The following is a 23,834-nucleotide window of genomic DNA, read 5'->3' on the forward strand; positions in this document are numbered from 1 at the left end:
CTCTGCATCTATTGAGATAATAATATGGTTTTTATCTTTCAATTTGTTAATATGGTGTATCACATTACTTGATTTGCGAATATCAAAGAATGCTTATATCCCTGGGATAAAGCCCACTTGGTCATGATATATGACCTTTTTAATACGTTGTTGGATTCTGTTTGCTAGAATTTTATGGAGGATTTTTTTCATCTATGTTCTTTAGTGCTATTTGCCTGTAGTGTTCTTTTTTTGTGTGGCATCTTTGTCTGGTTTCGGTATTAGGGTGATAGTGGCCCCATAGAATGAATTTGGGAGTTTACCTTCCTCTGCAATTTTCTGGAAGAATTTGAGTAGGATAGGTGTTAGCTCTTCTCTAAATTTTTGGTAGAATTCACCTGTGAAGCCATCTGGTCCTGGACTTTTTTTGGGGGGGGGATTTTTGACTATAGTTTTGATTTCTGTACTTGTACTGGGTCTGTTAAGATTTTCTATTTCTCCCTGGTTCAGTTTTGGAAGATTATACTTTTCTAAGAATTTGTCCATTTCTTCCAAGTTGTTCATTTTATTAGCATATAATTGCTCATAGTAGCCTTCTATGATCTTTTTTATTTGTGTGTTGTCTGTTGTTATTTCTCCTTTTTCCTTTCTAGTTTTATTGATTTGATTATTCTCCCCTTTTTTCTTGATGAGTTTGGCTAATGGCTTGTCTCTTTTATCTTCTCAAAGAACCAGCTTTTAGTTTAGTTTTGTTTTGTTTTTTGCTATAGTCTCCTTCATTTCTTTTTCATTTATTTGTGTTCTGATTTTTATGATTTCTTTCCTTCTACCATCTTTAGGGTTCTTCTATTCTTTTTTTTTAGTTGCTTTAGGTATAAAGTTAGGTTGCTTATTTGATGTATCTCTTGTGTTTTGAGGTAGGCTTGTATTGCTAAGAACATCCCTCAGCACTGTTTTTACTGAATCCCATAGGTTTTGGGTTGTGTTTTCATTTTTTTCTATGCATATATTGATTTCTTTTTTGATTTCTTCTGTGATCTATTGGTTATACAGAAGCATGCTGTTTAGCCTCCATATTTTTGTGTTTTTAATAGTTTGTTTCCTGTAGTTGACAGCTAATCTTACAACATTGTGATCAGAAAAGGTGGTTGAAATGGTTTCAACTTTTAAAATTTACCAAGGCTAGATATGTGGCCCAGGATATAATCTATCCTGGAGAATGTTCCATGTGCACTTGAGAAAAAGGTGAAATGCATTGTTTTTGGGTGAAATGCCCTGTAGATATAAATTAGATCTAACTGGCCTGTTGTATTATTTAACTTATGTTTCGTTGCTGATTTTCTCTTTGGTTCATCTATCCATAGGTGTTAGTGGGGTATTAAAGTTCCCTACTATTGTTCCCTTACTGTTAATTTCCCCTTTCATACTTTTTAGCATTTGTCTTATGTATTGAGGTACTCCTACATTGGGTGCATTTATAATTGTTATATATTCTTCTTGGATTGGTCCTTTGATCATTATGTGTCCTTCTTTGTCTCTTATCATGGCTTTATTTTAAAGTCTATTTTATCTCAGTATTGCTACTCCTGCTTTCCTTTTGTCTCCATTTGCATGAAATATCTTTCCAACCCCTCACTTTCAGTCTGTATATGTCCCTAGGTTTGAGGTGGGTCTCTTATAGACCGCATATATAGGGGTCTTGTTTTTGTATCCATCCGGCCAGTCTTTGTCTTTTGGTTGGAGCATTTAACCCATTTACATTTAAAGTAATTATTGATAAGTATGATTCCATTACCATTTACTTTTTTGTTTCAGGTTCATTTTTTAATAAACCTTTTCTGTGTTTCCTGTCTAGAGAAGATCCTTTAGCATTTGTTGGAGAGCTGGTTTGGTGGTGTTGAATTCTCTCAGCTTTTGCTTGTCTGTAAAACTTTTGATTTCTCCTTCATATCTGCATGAGATCCTTGTTGGGTAGAGTAATCTTGACTGTAGATTTTTCTCTTTCATCACTTTAACTATGTCCAGTCATTTCCCTTTTGGCCTGAAGAGTTTCTATTGATAGATCAGCTGTTACCGTATGGGGATCCCCTTGTGTGTTATTTGTTGCTTTTCCCTTGCTGCTTTTAACATTTTCTCTCTGTGTTTGATCTTTGTTAGTTTGATTAATATGTGTCTTGGGGTGTTAGCCTTGGGTTTATCCTGTGTGGGCCTCTTTGGGTTCCTTAGGCTTGGGTGGATATTTCCTTCCTCATTTTAGGGAGGTTTTGAACTATTATCTCTTCAAGTATTTTCTCATGCCATTTCTTTTTGTCTTATTCCTCTGGGACACCTATGATTCAAATGTTGAGGCATTTAACATTTCCCCAGAGGTCTCTGAAATTGTCCTCATTTCTTTCTATTTGCCTTTCTGCTTCATTTATTTCCATCATTCTATCTTCCACCTCACTTATCCTCCCTTCTGCCTCAGTTACTCTACTGTTCATTCCCTCCAGAGTGCTTTTAATCTCAGTTATAACTGTTTATTATTGATGGATTCTTCTTTATTTCTTCTGTGTCCTTCTCAATACTTGCCTCTAATCTGTTTATCTGTAACTCCATTTTTTTCAAGATTTTGTGTCCTTTTTACTATCATTATTCTAGAAACTTTTTCAGGTAGAGCCCCTATCTCCTCTTTGTTTGGTTTTGTGGGTTTTTATCATGTTCCTTCACCTGCTGAATGTTTCTCTGCCTTTTCATTTTGTTTAGCTTGCTGTGTTTGGGATGCCCTTTCTTCAGGCTGGACGTTCATGGTTCCTCTTAGTTGTGGAGACTGCTCCCTCTGGGTGGGGTTGGATCAGTGGGTTGTCAAGGTTTCCTGGTTGGGGGAGCTTGCATCTGTGTTCTGGTGGGTGGAGCTGGATCTCTTCTCTCTGGAGTGCAATCAAGTGCCCAGTGGTGAGTTTTGGGGTGCATATGGGTTTGGCATGGTTTTGGGCAGCTGTCTTTTAATGTTTGGGGTTGTGTTCCTGTTTTGCTGGAGAATTAGTGTAATGTATCTTGCACTGGGACTTGCTGGCTCTTGGGTGGAGCTTGTTTCAGTGTAGGTATGGAGACTTTTGGGTGAGCTCTTGCCTATTAATGTTCCCTAGAGTCAGGAGTTCTCTGAGGTCCTAAAGTTCTGGAGTTAAGCCTCTTGCCTCTAGCTCTCAGTCCTCAAGACTTCTCCATCCATAAAGCACAAAAGGTAAAACCCCTAGGTTAATGGTGAAACAATTATCCACAGCCAGGAATACCCAGAGAGATTCACAGAGTTATGTAGAATAGAGCAGAAGGATAGAGATGACCAGGAAGAGAAAAGGGAGAGTCAAAAGAGGGGAGAGCAATCTAGCCAGTGACCAAATTCGTAAATGCTTGTCTCAGCCTGGAACACCCAGAGAGATTCACTGAGTTATATAGAGAAGAGGGAGGAAGTAGACAGAAGTGACTTGGAGGAGAAAAGGGAGAGTCAAAAGGGGAGAGAACAATCAAGCCAGTAATCAAATCCCTAAGTGAAAATGGATACTGAAGATTAGATTCTTAATGATACAAAACTGATAACAGATATCAAAAAACAGAGATTAAAAACCTAGAATAGAGGTTAGATGCTCAAAAATACAAAACAAAATCAATCTCAAAAATTAAAAACAATATGGAATTTGTTTTCATAAAGTTTGTTTTTTTGAAAGGTTATTAAAATGAGTCAAAGAAGTAATAAAGAATTTTTTTTTTAATTAAAAAGTGACAATACTGAAAATATATCTAGGAATTTCTCTGGAGCTGTTGTGGGCAGTGTGGGGTCAGTTCAGTGTCAGATAGTTCCTTGTTCCAGCTTGTACTTGATCTTAAGGTCTGTTCAGTTCAGTTGCTCAGTTCTGTCTGACTCTTTGTGACCCCATGAATCACAGCACGCCAGGCCTCCCTGTCCATCACAGACTCCTGGAGTTTACTCAAACTCATGTCCATTGAGTCAGTGATGCCATCCAGCCATCTCATCCTCTGTTGTCCCCTTCTCCTCCTGCCCCCAATCCCTCCCAGCATCAGGGTCTTTTCCAATGAGTCAATTCTTCGCATGAGGTGGCCAAAGTATTGGAGTTTCAGCTTTAGTATCAGTCCTTCCAATGAACACCCAGGACTGATTCCTTTAGGATTGACTGGTTGGATCTCCTTGCAGTCCAAGGAACTCTCAAGAGTCTTCTCCTATACCACAGTTCAAAAGCATCAATTTTCCGGCGCTCAGCTTTCTTCACAGTCCAACTCTCACATCCATACATGACCACTGGAAAAACCATAGCCTTGACCAGACGAACCTTTGTTGGCAAAGTAATATCTCTGCTTTTTAATATGCTATCTAGGTTGGTCATAACTTTCCTTCCAAGGAGTAAGTGTCTTTTAATTTCCTGGCTGCAATCACCATCTGCAGTGATTTTGGAGCCCCCAAAAATAAAGTCTGACACTGCTTCCACTGTCTCCCCATCTATTTCCCATGAAGTGATGGGACCAGATGCCATGATCTTAGTTTTCTGAATGTTGAGCTTTAAGCCAACTTTTTCACTCTCCTCTTTCACTTTCATCAAGAGGCTTTTTAGTTCTTTACTTTCTGCCATAAGGGTGGTGTCATCTGCATATCTGAGGTTATTGATATTTCTCCTGGCAATCTTGATTCCAGCTTGTGCTTCTTCCAGCCCAGCGTTTCTCATTATGTACTCTGCATATAAGTTAAATAAGCAGGTGACAATATACAGCCTTAATGTACTCCTTTTCCTATTTGGATCCAGTCTGTTGTTTCACGTCCAGTTCTAACTGTTGCTTCCTGACCTGCATATAGGTTTCTCAAGAGGTGGGTCAGGTGGTCTGGTATTCCCATCTCTTTCAGAATTTTCCACAGTTTGTTGTGATCTACACAGTCAAAGGCTTTGCATAGTCAATAAAGCAGAAATAGATGTTTTTCTGGAACTCTCTTGCTTTTTCGATGATCCAGCGGATGTTGGCAATTTGATCTCTGGTTCCTCTACCTTTTCTAAAACCAGCTTGAACATCTGGAAGTTCACGGTTCACATATTGCTGAAGCTTGGCTTGAAGAATTTTGAGCATTACTTTACTAGCATGTGAGATGAGTGCATTTGTGCGGTAGTTTGAGCATTCTTTGGGATTGCCTTTCTTAGGGATTGGAATGAAAACTGACCTTTTCCAGTCCTTTGGCCACTACTGAGTTTTCCAAATTTGCTGGCATATTGAGTGCAGCACTTTCACAGCATCATCTTTCAGGATTTGAAACAGCTCAAGTGGAATTCCGTCACATCCACTAGCTTTGTTTATAGTGATGCTTTCTAAGGCCCACCTGACGTCACATTCCAGGATGTCTGGATCTAGGTGAGTGAGCACACCATCCTGATTATCTGAGTCATGAAAATCTTTTTTGTACAGTTCTTCTGTGTATTCTTGCCACCTCTTCTTAATATCTTCTGCTTCTGTTAGGTCCATACCATTTCTGTCCTTTATCGAACCCATCTTTACATGAACTTTTCTCTTGGTATCTCTAATTTTCTTGAAGAGATCTCTAATCTTTCCTATTCTGTTGTTTTCCTCTATTTCTTTGCATTGATCACTGAGGAAGGCTTTCTTATCTCTCCTGGCTATTCTTTGGAACTCTGCATTCAAATGGGAATATCTTTCCTTTTCTCCTTTCCTTTTCGCTTCTCTTCTTTTCACAACTATTTGTAAGGCCTCCTCAGACAACCATTTTGCCTTTTTTGTATTTCTTTTCCATGGAGATGGTCTTGATCCCTGTCTCCTGTACAATGTCACCAACCTCTGTGCATAGTTCATCAGATACTCTTGTCTGTCAGATCTAGTCCCTTAAATCTATTTCTCACTTCCACTGTATAGTCATAAGGGATTCAATTTAGGTCATACCTGAATGCTCTAGTGGTTTTGCCTACTTCCTTCAATTTCAGTCTGAATTTGGCAATAAGGAGTTCATGATCTGAGCCACAGTCAGCTCCCGGTCTTGTTTTTGCTGACTGTATAGAGCTTTTCCATCTTTGGCTGCAAAGAATATAATCAGTCTGATTTCGGTGTTGACCATCTGGTGATGTCCATGTGTAGAGTCTTCTCTTGTGTTGTTGGAAGAGGGTGTTTGCTATGACCAGTGTGGTCTCTTGGCAAAAGTCTATTAGCCTTTGCCTTGCTTCATTCCTTACTCCAAGGTCAAATTTGCCTGTTACTCCAGGTGTTTATTGACTTCCTACTTTTGCATTCCAGTCCCCTATGATGAAAAGGACGTCTTTTTTTGCTTTAGTTTTAAAAGGTCTTGTAGGTCTTCATAGAACTGTTCAACTTCAGCTTCTTTAACGTTACTGGTTGGGGCATAGGCTTGGATTACTGTGATATTGAATGGTTTGCCTTGGAAACGAACAGAGATCATTCCGTCATTTTTGAGATTGCATCCAAGTACTGCATTTTGGACTCTCTTGTTGACCATGATGGCTAGTCCATTTCTTCTAAGAGATTCTTGCCCACAGTAGTAGTAGATATAATGGTTATCTGAGTTAAATTCACCCATTCCAGTCCATTTTAGTTCGCTGATTCCTAGAATGTCGACATTCACTGTTGCCATTTCCTGTTTGATCACTTCCAATTTGCCTTGATTCATGGACCTAACATTCCAGGTCCCTATGCAATATTGCTCTTTACAGCATCCGATCTTGCTTCCATCACCAGTCACATCCACAACTGGGTATTATTTTTGCTTTGGCTCCATCCCTTCATTCTTTCTGGAGTTATTTCTCCACTGATCTCCAGTAGCATATTGGGCACCTACCGACTTGGGGAGTTCCTCTTTCAGTATCCTATCATTTTGCCTTTTCATACTGTCCATGGGGTTCTCAAGGCCAGAATACTGAAGTGGTTTGCCATTCCCTTCTCCAGTGGACCACATTCTGTCAGACCTTTCCACCATGACCCGACCGTCTTGGGTGGCCCCACACGGCATGGCTTAGTTTCATTGAGTTAGACAAGACTGTGGTCCTGTGATCAGATTGGCTAGTTTTCTGTGACTGTGGTTTCAGTGTGCTTGCCCTCTGATGCCCTCTTGCAGCACCTACCATCTTACTTGGGTTTCTCTTACCTCGGACGTGGGGTATCTCTTCACGGCTGCTCCAGCAAAGCACAGCTGCTGCTCCTTACCTTGGATGAGGTCGCCCCTCCTGACCTTGAATGTGGAGTAGCTCCTCTCAGCCCTCCTGCGTCCACGCAGCTGCTGCTCCTTGGACGTGTGGTAGCTCCTCTCAGCTGCCGCCCCTGACCTCTGACCTGGGGTAGCTCCTTTAGGCCACTGCCCCTGGCCTCGGGCATGGGGTAGCTCCTCTTGGCTGCCTCCCCTGGCCTCAGAAGTGGGGTAGCTCCTCTCGGCCAGTAGGTCCTCTCAAATGCATAGTCTAAGCAGTAACTACAGGGTTTCATTTTGTTGCACCTGTCACTTCCAGAGCGGTTCCCCCTTCTTTGTTTATTTTGGCTTCCTCTGTTTGCAAGACTCTTCAGTGTCTAATTCCCACCCTGACACAAGGGGCAGAAGGTGGCCACCTATTTAGGCTCGCTTGTTCAGTTGTGTTGTGGGGAGGGAGGGATACTGCAAAAACAAATGCTGCTGGTTAGGAGTGCTGGGAGTGCTCACAGTGGATGGATTACACTGGATTTTCCACAGTCCACAGCATGTACTTCCCAGCTTCACATTACTCAGGCTCCTGGGTGCTCTGCAAGTGCACGGTCCCAAGTAGGCTGTGGGTTTCGTGCACTTCCCAGGTCTAAGCCGCTCAGATTCTCGGGTGCGCCGCAGGGGCACAGACCCAGATTGGTTGTGCGTTTTCTCCTTCCCAGGTCTAAGCAGCTCAGGCCACTCGGTGCTTAGCGAGTGCGCTGTCCCAAGTGGGCCATGCATCTTATGTACCTCCCCAGTCCTAGCTGCTTGGTTTCCCAGGTGCACCGTGAGAGCGTAGTCTCAGGTAAGCTCTGTGTCTTCTCTGCACAGCTGATCTCAGACTGTTACACGCCTGGCAGATGTGAACCATCCAGGATCCCAGGAAGACATGGTTAGCAACTGGGAGCCTGCTCACAGTTTGGTGGAAGATGCAGTCTCTGGGGCTGAGATTGCGGCGGCCCCTTGCCTTCCAGCTGTGGTTGTTGCACACCTGCCTCTGCCTCAAGGGAGGGACGGCCCTGTGTGGCATCCAGCTTGCTCTCCTTTGGTATTTGCTTGCTCCTTTGTTCTGTGAGCGCACTGTGCAGGCCTTAGACCCTTTTGCGGGAAAGGTCTGGGTCTTTTTTTTGGTCTCTCTGGAGATCCCATGGTTTGGGTTGCTATCTCAGATTAGCTCCCTCAGATTGTTCTCAGGACATTCAGGCCCAGTTCTTACCCTAAGGATCGATGATGCAGCCCATGCCTTCCTTCCCAGACCCCACTCACCGGTGGCAGTCGTGAGTATCTGTGCCACTTCTTCGTCTTTGCTAGTGATTGTGGTTAGTTGTGTATTCTGTGGGTTTTTTTTTTTTCTCCTGGTTATATTGCCCTTTAAGATTCCAAAACTCCTCACAGGCACACCTGTGAGAGAGTTTCCTACTCTCTGGAAACTTCTTCTCCTTCATGGCTAACCGCGGCCCCGCCCCGCCCCCCCCCCCCCCCCCCCCCCCCGCCCAATGGGTCTCCATCCCTAAGTCTTTTGTCTCTGTTTTCGTCTTTTATATTGTGTCCTACCTCCTCTTGAAGAGATTGGGCTGCCTTTTTGGGTGTGTGGTATCCTCTGCGAGCGTCCAGAAGTTGTTCTGTGAAAGTTGCTCAACATTCAACTGTTCTTTTGATGAATTTGTGGGGGAGAAAGTAGTCTCCCCATGCTATTCCTCTGCCATCTTGGGACTGCCCCTTGGTTTGGGAATTTACAGGTTTTTTAAAGGCTTTCTCACTGGTTTTGACCTGTAGGTTTGAAGACTCAAATTTGAGTGCACTTGCATAGGTGGCATGATTGATGATCTAGACTAGAGTTTCACCTTGGTCTCTATAAAGATCTCATAAGATATAAGGTATGGTCAATAGTTAGTTTCTAATTTAGTGTCTTTTTAGGTTAATGGCTCTCCAACTTTAGACTGGATCTGAATCTCCAGGAGGGGCTGTTAGAACTCAGGCAGCTTGATGTCAGCAAACAGTTTAGTAAGCAGCTTCAAGTTCCTTTAGTTCCACAGAAATATCAGAAAACAAGCAGAAACTGTTAGAACCAACTTTGTCAGAATTTTGGAAAATGTTGAAGACTTATGGCAACTAAGTTAATTCTGAATAAAGAAAAAGGCAACGTCAAAACAGTAGGAAAGCTCTGTGGCAGTTTTACTTGCCTTCATCCCAGACCAACTATAGCTCATTGTCAGTGTTAAAAGATGTCAGTCCCTGTTCCCAGTATGAAGCCATGGTCCCTGGTTTCAAGAGAGCAGAGCAAACCTTCTGTCTACAAATTATTTTGCATGTTTGTTCTGTCTGAGGCTACCTGAAGGACTGAAGCAAGGCAATTACCTCTGTTTCACCTAACTCAGAATCAGAATTCTTAAAGGGCAGAAGAAAGGTAGACATTGCTTAAAAAGAATGCAGAGCTATGAGATAACCTGGGGCAAAAGATCATAGTTCACACACACACACACACACACACACACACGACACCCTGAAACAAAGAGGGAAAACTGAAGAGAGAGATTCATTGGGCAATTTAAGGCATTCAAAAGCACGCATGTATGTGGGGAATTTAGAAAGCTATCTGCAAGCTCAGAGCAAGATTGTTGCTCAGCAGAGCCCTGAGAACACAGTAAACATTCATGATCCCTAGGGTTTGCACAAACATAGCTAAGTGTTACAGGGCTCTAGCATATAGCATGCTGTCCCCCATCTTCCCCCTCTCCCAGTTCCTGGCATTCAAGGAAATTGTGTTGGTCTAAAAAATTTCTGAACACAGCTCAGGAGCAGAGATTTCTGTGACCACACATGTTAGGTTGGTGCAAAATTAATTTTGGTTTTACATTTTTGAAATTTGGGGTTTGATATTGAAATACATTCTTAAATGTGATTATGTTATACATCATTTTAATGCACATTTCTCACTTTATATTTTTCTTTTTGCTAATGACTTATTGCTGTTTATTTTATATTTATTTTAGACTAGGGAAATTATGTTAGACAAAGAGCAAATCTGAGTGATTTTCTTGATTGAGTTCAAAATGGGCCACTGAGCAGTGGAGACAACTCACAACATCAACAATGCATTTGGCCCTTGAACTTCTAATGAACGTACAGTAAAGTGGTAGTTCAAGAAGTTTTGCAAAGGAGATGAGAGCCTTGAAGATGAGGAGTGCCGTGGCTGGTTATTGGAAGTTAACAACAGCCAATTGAGAGCCGTCATCTAAGCTGATCATCTTACAACTACACGAGAAGTTGCCAGAGAACTCAAGTTCGACCATTCTATGGTCATTTGCCATTTGAAGAAAATTGGGAAGGTGATGAAATTGAATAAATGGGTGCCTCGTGAGCTGACCGAAAATAAACAAATTCTCATTTTGAAGTGTCTTTTCTCATTCTATGCAACAAGAAACCATTTCTCAATAGAACTGTGACATGCAATGAAAAGTGGATTTTATACAACAACTGGAAATGACTAGCTCAGTGATTGAACAGAGAAGAATCCCCAAAGCACATCTCAAGGCCAAAGCTGCACCAAAAAAAGGTCAGGGCCACTGTTTGGTGGTTGGCTGCCTGTCTGATCCACTACAGCTTTCTGAATCCCAGTGAAACCATTACATCTGAGAAGTATGCTTGGCAAATTGATGAGATGCACTGAAAACTGGAATGCCTCCAGCCAGCACTGGTCAACATAAAGGGCCCAATTCTCCTCCACAACAACTGCCGACCACATGTCGCACAACCAACACTTCAAAAGTTGAACAATTTGGGCTACAAAGTTTTGCCTCATCCGCCATATTCACCTGACTTCTCGCCAAATGACTGCTACTTCTTCAAGCATCTTGACAGCTTTTTGCAGCAAAAAGGTTCCCACAACCAGCAGGACACAGACCAAGAGTCCATCAAATCCCGAAGCATGGACTTCATGCTGCAAGAATAATCAAACTTATTTCTCATTGGCAAAAATGTGTTGATTCTAATAGTTCCTATTTTGATTAATAAAAGTGTGTTTGAGCCTAGTTATAATGATTTAAAATTCACCATCTGAAACCACAATTACTTTTTCACCAACCCAATAATAAGGAATACAGTCTCTGTGAAAATAGATAAACTCCAAAACAAATGGATTACTGCAGCAATTCAACAATAGACAAGACAAATGAAAAGAACAGAAAAAACCCCAGGAGATTCCAGGGAAGGGAGAGACTGATTTTCAGAGTCATTACAATATTCAGTTGCCCAGTCTTGAAATAAGATGAATCAGAAAGGTACTGCCACTCGAAGAAACAAAATAAATAGAAGCCATTCTGGAGAAAGTCCAGATATTGGATTTAGTAGATGGAGACTTGAAAACAACTGCCTTAAATGTGTCCAAAACACTAAAGGAAAACATGGACGAAGAGCTTAAGGAAGTGAGGAAAATTACATATGAACAAAAGAGAGTATCATTAAAAAGAAAGTATAAAAAGGAACCAAATAGATACCCTGCAACTGAGAAGTACGTTTGAAATTGGCATTAGAAGAATTCACCAGCAGATTTGAGCAGGAAGAAGAAAACCATCACTGAACTTGAAAATAATTGTAATGAGGCAGTCAGAGGACAGAAAGAAAAAGGAATGAAGTCATAGTTGAAAGCATGTGAATCCAAGGCGTGTGTGGCTACCATCTCACTGAAACTTCAACTCCTCTTCACTCTTAGTAGTTTGAAAGCATAGGGGTGGCTTCATGAGCAGTCAGCCAGTGCCATTCCATGATTGGTTTAATGCTTCTGCTATTGCCATCTCCAAGTCTTCAATAATTTTTTGAATAAGGGACTCTGCAAATTAGGTAGTTGATCCTAAATAGTGTATATGGGGGTTATGAGGGTTTACTTGTTAATTATTGATCACTTTATCTAGATTCTGAGATTTAAGAAGATCAGAACTCTATTTTATTCAGCAAGTGCTTTGGATATTCCAGGTCCATAGTTGGCAGATGGTGTACTCTTAACACGAATGAGTAAATGCACAAGCTGTGAATCAGACTTCTTATTTGTAAAGTGCAAAGATGTCTCTCGTAAAGGTAATGCAGGTTATATAAGAATGTATATTAAAAGCACCTGACACACAGTAGGTTTACAACATGCATACCCTTCCCCTTATGTATTTAATGTTCCTTTTATGCTTAAGTCTATTCTGTAGTCATGTTAGGTATTTTTTCTACCATTTAGGGACTTTTGTTTCAGTTGGGAGCTCATGATTAAGAGAGGGAGAAGAGTTTGTCCTATGTGTATTCCAGCTTGATGAGTGTGCTATTCTCTGTAGATATAAGGAATCCTTGCTTAAGAACCCAAATACCTGTTATGGACAGAAAGCACAGAGGCTGTTCATAGACCTGGACAATCATTTTCCTACAGAGGTGGGTTGTGGGGATGAGGAATAGAGTACCAATGATTATTGACTGCTTTCTCTGTTGTAGACCTTGTCTGGCCATACCTGTATGGTCTCAGTTAATTGCATTTCACCTTCAGAGAATCCTAATTAGATAGTAATGTAATCATCCCTCTGTAGCCTGTTTCTGAGACCCTCTGTGGATATACCAAACTCCATGGATGCTACACTCCCTTATATAAAATTTCAGAGTACAGTTGGCCCCTCATGTATCCTGTGGATTGTGCATCTGCAAATACAAAGGGTTGACTGTGTTACCCCTAGTGTATAAATGAGGCAAGGATACTCAGAAAGACCAAGCAATATGTGAGTGTCACATAGTTTGTAAGTGAGTAAAATGAGATTAAAACTTGGAACTTTTTTTTCCCCAATATTTTTGCTCATTCATGCAACAGATGTTTTTAGGGGCTTGCTTACTATGTCGCTGTGTTAGATGCTGAAGTATTTCACTTAGGTATACTGTGTCCCATGGAGAAGACAAACTTATCTTCTTCTTTAGCTCCAACCCAGAATAGACAGTCCCAGTGATAAGCACCAAAAGGAGGGGGCAGTTCCACACACCCCATCTTCCTAGGGAGCATTGTGATTCTCCTTCTTCCCTAGAATGAGTAGCTCCATCTAATAGCTCTTTAGGAGGAAAGCTTCGAAAAACACATGTCCTTCTTAGTGTCCTGTATACCAGAGTGTATTCAGTCCATCCTTTGGTGAGGTGAGATGGCTAGGATAGGGGAGATATGTCAATGTCTTATTACAGAAGTTAACCTGATAGTTTCAGTGTCAAAAAATCTTGCTGTAAAAGAGGCATTCATTTCTCAGGTGACTTCTTAGGCTTTTAATATATATCTTGTAGAAGCTGCCTCCTGGATCCAAGAACCACACCTGTGTTTTGGTTCCAGGACTAAAATTCTTACGTTGTGTTTTTAGGCTAAAACTGTGTTGTTCTTTATTTTAAATATGAATGGTCACTTCACAGGCAAAGTGAAAGGTAAAGCTGTTGAGCCTTATTCTGGTTCCTGGTGCATCCTTAGGAATAGTGCGATAAAATGTTGCTGATGAAAGAGCAGAGGATGGAATCATTTGTTTGGTGTTTTGCACATAAGCCTCTAGTGTTAGTTACTGCCTATCAGAGACACAGAACACAGGCTGGGGATTTCTTCACTTCAAAACAGCATCCATTTGAGAAAGTAGTTGGCCAGTAGTGATAGGCTTATCTGAATCTTCTGATTGTCGTAGATTTTCATTATCAAGGTGGTTGCCTACCACCATCAATTTCCCTTTGATGCCTACTAAGCTGATTATGCTGTCACTATTCCAGAGGGTAAAGAAATGAAGAACAAGCTTAGGTGAATCACAGTGCTTCAGAAGTTTGGTTGTTCTGACAGTTTCTAAATAGCTGAGCTCTCAGGGAGAATTCTGATCCCAAAGCCTTTCAAAGTTAGAACTGTTCTCGTAGCCTGTGTCTGTCTGGTGAATTTAGGTCTGAAACCTTTCCCTTACCTGGACTTCACTGTCTCCTTAACAGCTGACCTGTCACTGGGAAGTGAAATTGATTACTTTTTTTTTTTCCTGCCACAGCTGTTGTATTTTACCTCAGCTGGTTCCCATAATTCCACAGATGGTAAGCATATGTTTATAGGCACATAGAAAAAGAAGCTATACTGAATTCCTCCCATCTTGAATTCTTATTTTTTCCTTTCATGCAGAAAGTCAAAGGCACAGAGCCAGGGAGTCATATATTTGTAGATTAATATTTCTGTGCATTAAGCCTTTGGAAACAGCAGGAAAGCTAATGATATGCTAATGAGCTGACAGTTTTTATTGATTGTAATGGAAGTCGACAAGTGTCTGTCTTGGCTTTTATGCAAGCTGGAATATTTTATTAACTGTCTTCAAGGCAGAAATACATAATTGGCTGCATTTTGGAAACCCTCCTTGTCAGTTTCGCAAGTCTTACTTCTTGTTAACCTGTTGCCAAAACTTGGGTCCTTGCCAGTTTATAAACAGAACACATCTTCATCCATATATTTACATGCCTGCCAGGAACTCTTCCCCACTCCCTTTTCCTTTCCCCTTCAAAGCAATTTGTTTCAGTGTTTTAGCCTACAAAAAAAGGAAACCATTTTCTTCAGTGTAAACAGAGATCTGCAGGGAAATAAGAATGTTAAGGAAGAATTAGCATTTGTTTGGCGGCAAAGCTGTTTTCATTTGTATTGGAAAGCTCCAAGTGTTGGAAGGGCTTGCCTAATCTTCCTTATTCCATACAGAAGAGGCTAATAATGGCATAATTTTTCTAACTCTTTTTCTGCACCCTCCTGTATTTTTTAGTGTGAAATGAGAAATGTTATTGGAACAATGGAAATAATGGGCATTAGTGCCCCAGATCGGGGAAAAAAAAACAAAAAACAAACCCATAACCTATCACCTGCCTGGTGCAAATTTATTTTTCAGTGCCTGGTGAGCTGAGTGCAGGAAGCCATAGAAGGTGGCAACAGGTGGATGTAACAAAGAGGAAGAAAGATCCATTTTCTCTTTCCATTGTACTAATAGTCAAAGCTCATTAATTTGGGCTCTGACCCTTAGGGATTTATTTAGAGCCCCAGAGTGGCTGAGATTTAGCATTGTACTAACAACAAGAAAACGGATTGTTTAGCAAGTTAATAGTGTAAATAAGATTGCAGGGGAGAATGTTAGGCTACCTAAAAGGATCTTAGTTTTCCAGCACTGAAAAACTGTTTCAGCAGACTGTTAGCATCTAATGCAAATAACTCATTATGGATGGTTGAATAGTATCTTTCCATGAAGGCAATTAAGATAGAACCTCATTTTTTTTTTTAGTTTTTTTTTTTCCATTTTTTTCAAATTGGAGGATAATTTCTCCACAATGTCGTGTCAGCTCCTGCCATACATCAGGAGCTGACACAATATTGTGGAGCACTGAGGTGGGTGGCCCGTGGGAGTTTGCTGTGTGACATAGGGACCTCGCTCAGTGCTCTAGAACCTTATTTTGAGAACAGGACTACCTTGTAGCACCATCTTGTGAGTCCACGTAACTAGGAGACTTTCTCAAATGACTTCATTTACACTATGAACTGTGGTGTTGGAAAAGACTCTTGAGAGTCCTGTGGACTGCAAGGAGATCCAACCAGTCAATCCTAAAGGAAATCAACCCTGAGTATTCATGGGAAGGACTGATGCTGAAGCTGAAGCTCCAATATTTTGGCCACCTGATGTGAAGAACTGACTCGTTGGAAAAAACCCTGATGCTGGGGAAGATTGAAGACAGGAGGAGAAGGGGACGACAGAGGATGAGATGGTTGGATGGCATCACTGACTTGATGGACATGAATTTGAGCAAGCTCCAGGAGTTGGTGATGGACAGGGAGGCCTGGCATGCTGCAGTCCATGTGGTCGCAAAGAGTCGGGCACAACTGACCAACTACACTGAACTGAACTGATAGTGGTCCAGCACTGGTCTAAAGTTAGCAGACCTGTAGATAGCCCAGGATTAAGGTGTCCTTTTATTGTTCTTATTCAGTCAGTAAGTTGTGTCCAACTCTTTGCAACCTCATGGACTGCAGCGTGCCAGGCTTCCGTGTCCTTCACCATTTCCTGGAGTTTGCTCAAAGTCATGTCCATTGAGTTGGTGATACCATCCAATGGCATACTTTAGAAAAGCTAATTAAAATATCAGAGCTTTTAGATTTTTCATAGGTGTAATTGTTAGGGGAAGCATGCTGATTGAAACCACCTACCCTGGCCAGGCACCACAGTAACCATTTGCATGAGTTGTTTTATGACAGGAGATCCTGATAAGGAATACGGAACTAATAAGCCACCACCAACTGGAAGAATTTGGGAAAGGTCGAAAGGAGACACCGCGTGTCCGTCCACTTCCCAGAATCCCTCTTGCTAGCATCCTTCTTGGCTGAGCAATGCATATACCACCAGGAAAGACTCTGAATTAGAATGATTGGCCAGAGACCACAGGGAAACTAATCCCATCACCATAAAACCCAAGGCTGTGAGCCACTCAGCAGAGCAGTTCTCCTGGGTTCCCTTACCCTCCTGCTCTCCCCCTGGGTGCCCTTTCCCAATAAAATCTCTTGCTTTATCAGCACATGTGTCTCCTCGGAGAGTTCATTTCTGAGTGTTAGACAAGAGCCCGCTCTTGGGCCCTGTAGGGGGCCTCCCCCTTCCTACAACATAATGACCAGGTGATCAGTCCCTAGATCAGTGGTTTTCATCAGACATATCAAAATCACCTTAGGGCCATTTAAAAATTTTATAGAAAACTGTACTCCCTCACCCTCCTCTAAAATGCTGGTATATACCCCTAGTTTAACAACTAGCATTCCACATGATTTTCACAGACTCTTAAGAGTCTTAAATTTGTAGTTTAATATTGTGTCAGGGAGGAAAAAAAATCTTCCTCTTCCCTCTTAGGTTTTTCTGGTGAGTCTAAGAATTAAACTGACATGAGACCAATGAGCAGATACTCAAAGCAAATTTCAACGACATGTATACAAGACCGAAATCCAGGAAAACTGAGTAGCTTACCATAAATGGCTGAAATACCTCACCTTAAATACCATTTTCAGCTAAAGACTAACTGGATGTAGTGGTAGAGCTTTGGAATTGCAAAGGGGAGGTAGACAATTCATATGGAGATGGAGATGGCAGAGTGAATGTTCAGTAGATAAATGTTTGCTGAACCTGCAGAGACAGTGGGGTGCAGACTGCATGCTGATCTTGTTTCCCCACTACACCTGACTCATATTCCTTGCAGAGATCTCTGGTAATAGCTCTCTTCTGGGAACAGACCTTCTATCTAGATTCTTTTAGGTAGTTAGGGTAAAGGTCAAAGTTTCTTCCTGTGTCTTTTGGGCTTTGATTGTTTTCAGCTCTAATTAATCTACATTCTAATGAGACATTTCAAGTGGAAACTTTTGCTCGCCTACAATTATATACTTGATAGTTTTTAAGCATTTGATATAGGTAAGGTGTTGATTGTGACTACTTTGTGAAATATACTATGATGGGAATTGCAGGGGATGCTGAGGTGAAAGCTTATGTTTTGTCCTTCATGGTGTTTATAATTTAGTAATTTGGTTGGTTGACATTCAGTTTCGGATAGTAATATTTTACTGTCTTTGTGTTTGGATGTTGATGCTACCTTCACCATTGTGATGCTATCCTTCACCATTGTGTAAGGAGTAAATATTGCTCCAGGGAATCCAAATGATTGACAACAGGGAGCATGTTCAGTAGCTCAGTCTTGTCCGACTCTTTGCAATGCTATGGACTGTAGCCTGCCAGTCTCCTCTGTCCATGGGATTTTCCAGGCAAGAATACTGGGATGGATTGCCAGTTCCTTTTCCAGGGACAACAGGGCCGTGTTTTTCAAAGTGGGGTCCCTTGACTTTTTGTGAGAATCCTCTGGGACAGCTTTTGAAAATGATGAATCCGGGCCCATACTGACTCTCTTGAAACAGAATCTGGCGTTGACCCAGGAATCTGAATGTTAAATACTCAATGTGATTCTTAAGAAGCTGGCATTTTGAGAAATACTGCCATGGTGAATGGTATGAAATAAAGCATAGTCTCAAAAAATGAGATCAAAGGAGGTCTGCTGGTGTAGGCTCAGCCAGAGTTTCTTTTTTTCAGTTAAGTACAGATACATTTAAAGTTAAATGAAGAAAAATAATAGAAATTCTTTTTATCCCTTATTTCGCCTTTTTGGGGGAGAAGTTGTTGTGCTTTAAGGTATGCTTTCATCTTTAGAAATCCTCATAGATGATTTTTCTGGGAGAGATAAGGCTGATCAGCTTCTTTGTTGTTTGTTTCTTTATGCTTTATAAAATTCTGTTTTCTAAAGAAAACGAAGTGCCTAGTAAATGCTTCCTATATTGACAAATGTCCAGGAAATAAATACAATCTGCCCACTGTCTGCAGTTTCCACATCTTCAGAATCAGCCAATTTTGACCTGCAGTTTGTTGATTCCATGCATGCTGAGCCTGTGTATACAGAAGTCGTACTGTATTATGTCATTTTATATAAAAGACTAGAGAATCTGCAAATTTTTGTATCCATGATGGGTGGGGGAAAAAGGAGTTCCCAGAATTACCTTCCAACTACTGAGGGATGACTCTAGTCCATATGACACTTCAGTGTAAGACCTTTTGGTTCTTATTATGAGAAGGTCCTGGGATATATACATAGATATGTATTTACAGGTAAATGCATACACTCACTCTTCTTTGGGTTACAGTTGGTATTTGTACAGTATATATTCCACCTTTCTTTTTAATCCAGACTGGAATTATATCCATTCAAACAAATTAGCATTCCCATCTTGATTCATTTGGTAAGAACACATTTTTAAGTCAGTATGTGGGCTGACCCTCATGACCTTTTCTTTTTTTTTTTTAGAAAAAAAATTTGAAGTGCCGTGAGGTTTTGTGCTGATGGGGATCAAGAATCTGTCTGTTCTTATTTCCATTTTTGTTCAGGTCAACACCATTGACCTTCGTCTAATGATCTGTGTAACACACATGTGTGTGCTAGAGATTAAAAGTAGAGAAGTGAGGAGGGATGCAGGAAGAAGAAAGTGTGGGAGAGACAGTAATTTTAAAATGACAAAATCAATCAGTCATTAAAATAAAAGGGCCACTTTGCTATACAGCAGAAAATAACATTGTAAAGCAACTATATGACATAAAAATTAAAAAAAAAAGCCAAAAAGAATACTGCTGTGTGTAATATACATTGCTACAGGATAAGCAGAAGGGATATCCTTTCAAATGGATTTTCCATTTCTTTTGGCAAAGATAATACCATGACAAATATATTCTAGGTTTCCAAGGGTCTTTTTCATGGCTAATACAAATAAGAATGATTTAGGATCTTCTGACCAGCAGGTAATAGACCCAGCCCTTTCCTAGTATAAGTATTTTCTCTACTTTTTGCATCACTGAGGGTGATCAACTGCCCTGATTTGCTTGGGTGTCTCAGTTTTAGCACCCAAATCTCTAAATCCTAGGCAGACCTAGATAGTCACTCTAACTTCATCCATATTTAGCCTCATTAGACAGATGTTTTCTAATGTGATATTCTATCTCTCTTTGTTTACTCTTGACTGATTTTTACTTTTATCTTGAAAGTTAGCAAAAGCACATATCTAAATTGTGACCATTTCAGTTTGGACAAAGATTTCATTGACCCAGCACTTGAGTGCTGGAAGGTTCTGCAGCTTTTGCATACAGCGCTTCTTTTTTTCTAGATGAAGCAACTGAAGCTCAGAGAAGGTGGCTGACTTCCTAAGTAAACCCAGTTAGCTACAGATGGATTCAGACCTTGAACCACTAACTGCCAATCCCATGTTTTTCTCAGATTCCTCAAACATGCTTGAAAGGTGCCCTGGCCTCTCAAAGGAGGTAAAATTGCTTTGAAAAACTGTGCAATATTGTGCCACGAAGAAGCTGATTGACTTAGATTGTGCTCCATTAATTACTCCCTGGAATTCCCTTGCAAGACATGGCAAATTCATTTTGAAGAACTGTGGCAGGGACCTCCTTCCCATGGTGAGGCTGTCTGCTCTGGTAATCACAGGCACTGCATCATCCTCAAAGAGGAAGAGATTAATAAAGATATCTAGTTTTGAGGAAGAGGCCTTTTGATCCTGTTGTTTCTATTAACATTTCCAATTAATATTTTATCTTGAAATAATAAGCAGAAACAGTGTTTGCTGATTACCGTTTGCTCTTCAGAGGATAAGCACATAAATGTTAAACTTCACTCCCTCTGAAAGACTTGCCATGCTATCATAAGCCTATATTTTATTTATAGGTTAAGCTCAATATACTGAACCAGCTTCTACATGTTCCATCTGTTCTGTAATATCTCTTCCATCAAATCAGGGAAAAAATACCCTAGAAACCGAATCTTGAAATTCAACATGAAAAATCCAAAGCTATGTCAATATTTTCATTGAGGGATGGCAGCCCCAATGACTTTCTTAAATTAGGGCTGTTCTTCTAGATAGATTGCAAAATTAAAAGGCCACCTTTCATCCACAGTGAGATGTTGAGCAAATCTTAAGACTCACCAGCAAAGACTCATGTTATTCAATTAGCTGAGAGCAAGGTTCTTAGTTTTCCCCATGTCTAATTTTATTTCCTTGATTAAATGAATCAGTAGAACATTTTAGTCTAATATGTTCCTAATATGTTCCTATTGTCTCTTTCCCCCACCTAAGATAATCCTGGAAATCAGCAATATTTAATGTTTTAAGATGACTAGGGCATTGAGGAGAAATTTTATTGCATCAGTGCCTTTTTAGAGGGACAGTTTAAAAACATTGACTGATGGATCCTTAGTTCCATGATATCATTAGCATAAATCAGTAGTAAGTAATTGTAGCTTTCTCAAGATGAATGGACATTTTGAGATTTCTGGAAGAGCATGAGTTGGAGTAGGTCAGTGTGGCCAACTCACCTTTTGAATGAGGTTATCAGCCGTGTTAAATAAAATAATCTTCCCTTCAGAGAGCTTGTGACAGGGGCCATTTGAACTGATATGTGTAATACTGATCGCCACCTCTCTCTTCTTTTATCAAGGGGATTATCCAAGATGGGAAAATCATCTTCATGCCAAATGGATATATAACACAGTGTCCAAACCTGAATCGCAGTAAGTAGCAACTTAAAGCATTTCAGAATTATTTAATATAACTTGTTGATAATATGAGAGAAGCTGTCAGGAAGGATATACACAAACTATTTACATTGTTGACTTATGAGGTGGTGGGATTAGTGTGAGATCTTATGTATCCTAAATACTTCTGTCTTTGAATTTTTAAAACATTTATGTATTACTTGTAGAATTAAAATTTGAAGATAAGAAAACTCAACTTGTGCAGTTTTTAGTCTGTAGATTGATACAGAAAGTTATGTTTGATATAACTATATAAACACATGTATATAAATTATTTTTAAAAGTTCTTGAATTAGATAGGAGTTTACTTTTGCCACTTCTGTGATAATTCAAAATTCTTTAGGGCTGATAAAAATGAGCTTAATTTAAATTTAAAAATATTTTACAGTTTAAAACATACTGCCTTTCTTTTCAGTTCATTTCATTTTCATTACTAAAAGGGAAAGATCTAGATCTGAAATCCTTGTGAATTCACTCCAATTTTGAAGTCAAACTTAACCAGAAAAGTGAAAACCCTTCTACATAGCCAAGCAACTATGGTTGAAAAATATATTTTCTTCTGTTAGCACAGTATCAACATTTATTTTATATTTTCTTTATTGAGCTTGCCCAACTTGCAGTGATTTCTTAAGCCTGGTGCAAGGAATAATGGATTTACAAGAGCTTTTGGCCAAGATGACTGCAAAAGTAGGTATCTGAACTTCACTTGTGATGTTTCATTTTTTTTGCCCATCCTATCTGGAACTCAGAGTGATTTGCTATAATGGAAACATTTTTAGCTTTGGTATCTGCAATATGTTACCATAAAAATGGTTTACTCTTTCTTGAAATAGGACAACCTATAGTAAACATAACCATTTCTGTCTTTGATGCCATTCAGCTGTATCAAAATGTTTACTTGAAAAATGTTTGAAGGAGAGAGGCAATATGTATAACTGTAGCCTCCCTGGGAGTGGAAAAGGAATTTTCCCATTGACCATTAAACTAGTAACACTGAGAGCTGAGATATGGTCAGTCAGTGCTGCTTATAAGCTAATGCATTCTGGATGCAAGAATAATTGCCAATAATCAGAAAGGGCAAAATTGCTGTTGTTAAGAACAGATTACTGTCACAGGAAGGCATTATATCACATTTCTAATACATGATTCATTTCAAAACTGATCCTGAGTTCAAATAGTCAAGGAGGCAAGTTTGCCTTTAACAACTTCAGTCTTCTACTTCTGTGTCTCTCCCTCTTCTCCATCATCCACTTGACAAGCATCTTTTGAGGATTTGCTATTTGCTGGACACTGTGTTAGGCACAGAGAGGCAGTGATGAAGTGATTTCTACCCCCACAGACGTCATATTGAGTGGCAGAGCCAGAAATGTAGACAATTAGGGGCTTTAATAATATATATTAATAAAATTTAGATTGACAATGAAAAGCCCTGAGCCTTGTGAAGAAAGGTGCTGAATAAATAGAAAACATGGCTAGTGCTGTTATGATACCAATCAGTTGTGGACTTGAGTTCTGGCCTAGGGCGAAGAAAGAATTAGGTCGGGCCTAAGAGACATTATACTCTGCAAAAGGAAGACTTTTAATAACAGTGAAAATGATACATTAATCCTATTCCACCTGCAGCTGTGACGGCTCCTGCCATCAGCCATAGTGTGAGGAAAAAATTGGTGGGGTAGGTCAGTGTTTGGGAGGTAGGGCTGTATTTTGGACTCAAAGATTGCACTGCTGAAGACAGTGTTTCTGTTTCAAACTAGGTTTTTTGGCCAAATCTTTTGTCTGCAAAGAAGAGACAGACCACTTTCGTAAAGAGAGAAACTAAATCTGAGAATCGAGAGCTTTTCACTTCAGAGTGTAGTGGAAATGTGAAACGCAGGCAATTATTTGCCTTCTCAGCTTGTGGCATGTAGAAGCTATTATTTCATGTTGTCTGGAGCAGCTTGATCTCAATACTGTTAATTATATTTTAGCTTGCTACCAAATTTTTGGACCAAGAAACATGCCACTCAGCTTCAGGTGACTGTGGTTCTCCATATCCTGGAGTTGGTGGTACCCTTTTTGTTCTCATTTTTTCTTGTTGCAGGAATGTCATTTTTGTCTTTTTAGCTATACATTATCTAGCAGCTGCATTGAGCTCTGTCCTCAAAACATTATTATGTAAAATGGGCATTTGTGAGGCAGAAGATATTTAATTGTGGGTGATTACAAGCAGAAAATGGTTTAATCCACCTTCTAAACACCCCCAGCACTGTGGAAGATTTATAAGTCTGTTTCTTTCAAACTGTGAATAGAATTATAATTAGAAAACTGAGTACTCCTTTAATTTTCACTGCAAAATTTGGAACCCATGATAATCTAGAAGAGGAGCTGGCAAACTTTTCTTGTAAAGGGCCGGTTAGTAAATTTTAGTTTCTGTAGATCAAGAAGCAAAATTGAGAACTTGATGTATATATTTATTTCACTTGAATGAAATTGATCAATATAGCATGAA

The 23,834-nt window shown here is 40.1% G+C and overlaps 1 protein-coding gene across 2 annotated transcripts in view; it reads left to right on the forward strand.

Moving 5' to 3' along the window:
- NELL1 (neural EGFL like 1) overlaps positions 1 to 23,834 on the forward strand; it is a 1,027,621-nt gene that overhangs the window by 229,382 nt on the left and 774,405 nt on the right. For both annotated transcript variants that reach the window (XM_043875125.1, XM_043875116.1), the window contains exons 6-7: positions 21,250 to 21,322; positions 21,951 to 22,033. In XM_043875125.1, the coding sequence (XP_043731060.1) occupies positions 21,250 to 21,322; positions 21,951 to 22,033 (156 nt within the window). The remainder of the gene's footprint in view (positions 1 to 21,249; positions 21,323 to 21,950; positions 22,034 to 23,834) is intronic.

This window comes from Cervus elaphus, chromosome 2, assembly GCF_910594005.1.
Source record: "Cervus elaphus chromosome 2, mCerEla1.1, whole genome shotgun sequence".
NCBI lineage: Eukaryota > Metazoa > Chordata > Mammalia > Artiodactyla > Cervidae > Cervus > Cervus elaphus.